General features: G+C 33.4%; 1 protein-coding gene across 1 annotated transcript; it reads left to right on the plus strand.

Moving 5' to 3' along the window:
* Positions 1 to 801: 801 nt before the first annotated feature.
* On the plus strand, positions 802 to 4,250 carry LOC136202309 (CBL-interacting serine/threonine-protein kinase 21). The gene is made up of 15 exons (XM_065992848.1): positions 802 to 1,063; positions 1,147 to 1,209; positions 1,331 to 1,402; positions 1,489 to 1,596; positions 1,678 to 1,749; positions 1,856 to 1,909; positions 2,356 to 2,481; positions 2,557 to 2,646; positions 2,770 to 2,895; positions 2,969 to 3,080; positions 3,170 to 3,285; positions 3,380 to 3,445; positions 3,530 to 3,604; positions 3,687 to 3,790; positions 3,870 to 4,250. The coding sequence occupies exons 1-15, from the start codon at positions 902 to 904 to the stop codon at positions 3,925 to 3,927; spliced, it is 1,404 nt and encodes a 467-aa protein (XP_065848920.1). The 5' UTR covers positions 802 to 901; the 3' UTR covers positions 3,928 to 4,250.
* Positions 4,251 to 4,488: the final 238 nt, after the last annotated feature.

The raw sequence follows: 4,488 nt of genomic DNA on the forward strand, positions 1-4,488 counted from the left end.
ATTTGATTTTGAAATCGTTAACAGCCAAATTTAACAATGTCAATCTAAAAGTTTCGATTTGTAAATATCGACAAACACCGTTCTGGATTTGACGAAAAAAAATACAAATCCTCTATCTGCAAAACAATATAACCATCTCTCTCTCTCTCTCTCTCTCTCTCTCTCTATATATATATATATATATATATATATATATATATATATATATATATATATATATGCTTCAAAAAGTTAGTTATTTTCCTATAAGCAATTGGACCTAAATTTGTTATTTGGAGCAGAAAAGAATTTCGTACTTAATTGAAATCTTCACATATGTTATTTGTTCGTTGCTGCTCCTAAAAGTTAGCTATTTTCCTATACGCAATTGTACCTAAATTTTAACAAAAACGCTTTTATTCTATTTTATTCTAATTGTTTAAAGTGAAAAAGAACAAAACAAAAATAAGAGCCAAATAGGCACTTGCAGTAAAATTTGAAAGGTTCTTCTCATTAACCACACATTATACCATAGTCCAATCAACCAATCATATGGTGATAAATGGATAAAAATAAAATTTGACTATAGAATTATCTTACCACTAATTTGGGGTTTAATAATATTAAACAAAATAATGAAAAAAAAAATTGAAATAATGAGAATAGATATGAGGAGATGGCTAAGTTTAGACATAAACATCCAACTTCCAGTCAAAACACATTCACCAACTAGCCAACGTCTATAGGAAAGAAAAAAAAAAGTCATACTTAGCAAGCACACCACAATCAACAAACAAGGCCTCTAACTTTTGAATATTTCACTCATTTTTAAATAGGAATACAACAGCCACATTGATGACAACTGTGAAGATATAAAGAATACTTGTTAGATACAGAGATCAAGGCACAAAAGTAGCTAAACATGGGATATGCAAACAACATAGGGAAGTACCATCTTGGAAGAACAATTGGAGAAGGAACATTTGCGAAAGTTAAACTAGCAGTAAACAGCATCACAAACAACTATGTTGCAATCAAAATCATTGACAAGCAAATGGTTGTAGAAAGCAATCTCAAGTCTCAGGTGAATTTCATTTCTTACCGTTGGATTATTCACTACCAAATCCAATCTGCTTAATTTCTGATATATTGAGATGCTAATCTCAGGTAGCAAGGGAAATAAGAACTATGAAGCTCTTACATCACCCCAATATCGTCCGGATACATGAGGTACATTTGCCTGATTCAAATTATCATATTCCCAACTAACTTTCTTCTCCTAAACAACAGAAACTATCTTTCTTACAGTTATTCTCTTCTTCCTAATTTCTGTTGAATGCAAATTTTACAGGTTATTGGCACAAAAACCAAAATTTATATAGTAATGGAATATATATCAGGAGGGCAGCTATCAGACAAGTTGGTGAGGAACTTTATCTGCAATTCAAAATTGACTTTTGAGCATTCTTTTGATACCTAAAGTTGATAATTCTCCACTGGTTTACTCAGTCTTATTCAAAGAAATTAAACGAATCTGAGGCAAGAAAAGTTTTCCAGCAATTGATTGATTCGGTGGACTATTGTCATAACAGAGGAGTTTATCACAGAGATTTAAAGGTCAATAAACTGTGCAACTTAGAGATATTTCTATATTTTCTATGAAATATTTAGCTACCTAATAATAATTAACTCGTGCAGCCAGAAAACTTGCTTTTGGATGGAAAAGGAAATCTTAAAGTATCCGATTTCGGTCTGAGTGCATTGCAAAAGGTACCAACAGCCAAGCAAATTTTCTCCTATTCTAGTTATTTATTTCAATAGTATAGTTCGTACGATTTTTCCATTTCTGTTTACTAAAAGTGTGATTAATTGACAGCATGGTGACATTCTAAAGACAGCCTGTGGTTCTCCATGCTATGTAGCACCTGAGGTAAGAAGGAAGTAGTTATGTTTTTTCTTAAAATCTCAAGGATTTTCACTCTATCTTGTAACACTGCGTGATAGAAGTTAAAGAGGAGTTGGGGCTAGAATTATAAACGGATAAAAGTCTCTTCAGCTTGGCTCGCAGGTCAATTTGCTCTAAAATGAATTCTGGATATTGTTTGATCATCAACTAGATGTTTTTGGTTAAATTACTTAAGGTCAAATTAGTTCAAAACTGCATGTATCAGTATTAGAAATTGGCACTTGTAAAAAATATCCAAGTCCTAGACTAAATTGATGTCAGGTTCATTTTGGGGAAAATTGATAGTACAAGCCAAGTTGAATGGCCAAATTTGACCCTATATCCACAAACATGGCTATTGTTTTGAGATAGAATTTCATACCTGAATTTGCTACAATAGTAATGCTTATGGTTGCTATTCTGATGAACAGCTTCTTGCAAATAAAGGTTATGATGGAGCAGCAGCAGATATTTGGTCCTGTGGAGTAATCCTTTTTGAGCTGCTTGCCGGGTTTCTACCTTTTGATGACCGTAATCTTATGGTTGTATATAAGAAGGTATACATTCTATCTGGCTCAAGTCTAGGTGAGAGAAATAAAATTTGTTTTTCTGACAACCATGTCTGTGTAAAGATATCTCATGCAGAATACACATGTCCAAAATGGTTTACTGGAAGTCAAAAGAAGCTAATATCAAGGATATTTGATCCAAACCCCAAAACGGTAAAAGCAACAAATTAATATTTATGCTTCAACATGTTGTATGACAATGCCAAAAAACTAAGGTGCTAATTCAACATGTTGTATGACAATACAAAAAACTAAGGTCCTAATTCTCAATTTCAGCGAATAACAATTGCAGAGATCACTGAAGACGCATGGTTTCAGACAGATTACGTGCCTTCTTATGGATTTGAATGCAATGAAAGAATTTACTTGGATGATGTTAATGCTGCATTTGATGCATCTGAGGTGAATGTGCTTCTATACAAAAATTAGACAGGGAATTTCATGATTTCACCTGAATAAATAATATTCTGTGCAGGATGATGCCACAGAGACAAAAATGCCCAAATCCTCGACTTTCATAAATGCATTCCAGTTGATAGCAATGTCACATGACCTCGATTTATCAGGTCTCTTCGAAGAACAGGCAAGTCCATACATGAGAGTTTTCGTTAACTAATTAGAAGTTTCCAAAATTCATTTAAAAGATATAGGTCACTTTTTCTCATGCCACAGGAAGAGAAGAAACAGAAAACAAGTTTAGGATCCAAGCATACATTAGATGAAACTATAAAAAAAATAGAAGCTGCTGCCATGGATGTAAGCCTGTCAGTTGAAAGGATGAACAACTTCAAGGTTAGATTTATAGATTACTAATTCTTCATCAAGCAGGAAAAATTAAAACCTTCTAATTTGCAACACAACTAATAACTACATATGATTATATCAGATGAGAATGCATCCAAAACAGAAGATGACTAGATGCACTAGATCATATTATGATATATCAGCAGAGGTAAAAAACTGTTGCATATTCTTCCTTCAATATACTAATGACTACATAAAATGGGATCTCATCCTTCCATGTAAAAAATGCCAGGTAACTGAAGTTACTCCCACCAATTGTGTTGTAGAAATATCAAAATCAGCAGGAGAGCTAAGATCGTACAAAGAGGTAGGATTTTTATGCGTTCATTATGTTAGAGCTCAGTCAAAATTCATACCTCTTTAATTAAACCCTAAAATTTGATTACCAGTTCTGCAAAAGCTTATCGAGCTTACTAACAGAGAAATCAAGTGAGTTGTTGTTAATGCCAGAGTCAAAAGGCATTAGAAGCAAAGATATCCAAGAAACAGGAAGGTAATGCATAACCAAAAATTCAATACAAGTGTCATACAGATTGCAAAGTCCCATGTACTAAAGCATTTCAATTGTGCAGCTCTGAGAAGCCAAATGAAATAGAGCAAATTGACTCTCGTGGCTACACGTCCTCATGATCACCTGCACTTGACTCGGCATTTTTTGTACCAAGTCCCTGAAGGGCAGTACAAGGAAAATGATAGAACAGATGCTTGCAAGTGCAGAGCGACAGCAGAGTACAATATAATAAATACTGCAGAATAGCAAATGCATCAAGTATATCTGAGGAAACCAGAACTGGTTGAAAAGCAATTGTGTGTTTATCATTTTTCTCAATCTTTTCCTCCTTCCCTTTTGATACTGTACTATCCATTGGATCCATTGAAAGAGGTTCAATGGTAAATAGAAGTAGATTTTTCATTAAAATTTTGAAACAGAAATAAGTGACATTCTTCTTGCCTTCATTGATCCAATATCAGTCTGATTTTCATTTGTCCATGGCATTAAACAACACCAAGCACAAGTTTCTATCAAGTAATGTTAGCTGGTGATTAATCAGTTACAAATTCTTTTTCATAAAGCAAGATCAAGAGTAATTATCACCCAAAGGATTTTGCCAAAAACTATTTGCATTAAGGTCTTCCTTAATTATTTCTAAGAATTGTAGGACTTCATAACTGAAATCAAAAGAGAAGGGA

This window comes from Euphorbia lathyris, chromosome 8, assembly GCF_963576675.1.
Source record: "Euphorbia lathyris chromosome 8, ddEupLath1.1, whole genome shotgun sequence".
Taxonomy (NCBI): Eukaryota; Viridiplantae; Streptophyta; class Magnoliopsida; order Malpighiales; family Euphorbiaceae; genus Euphorbia; species Euphorbia lathyris.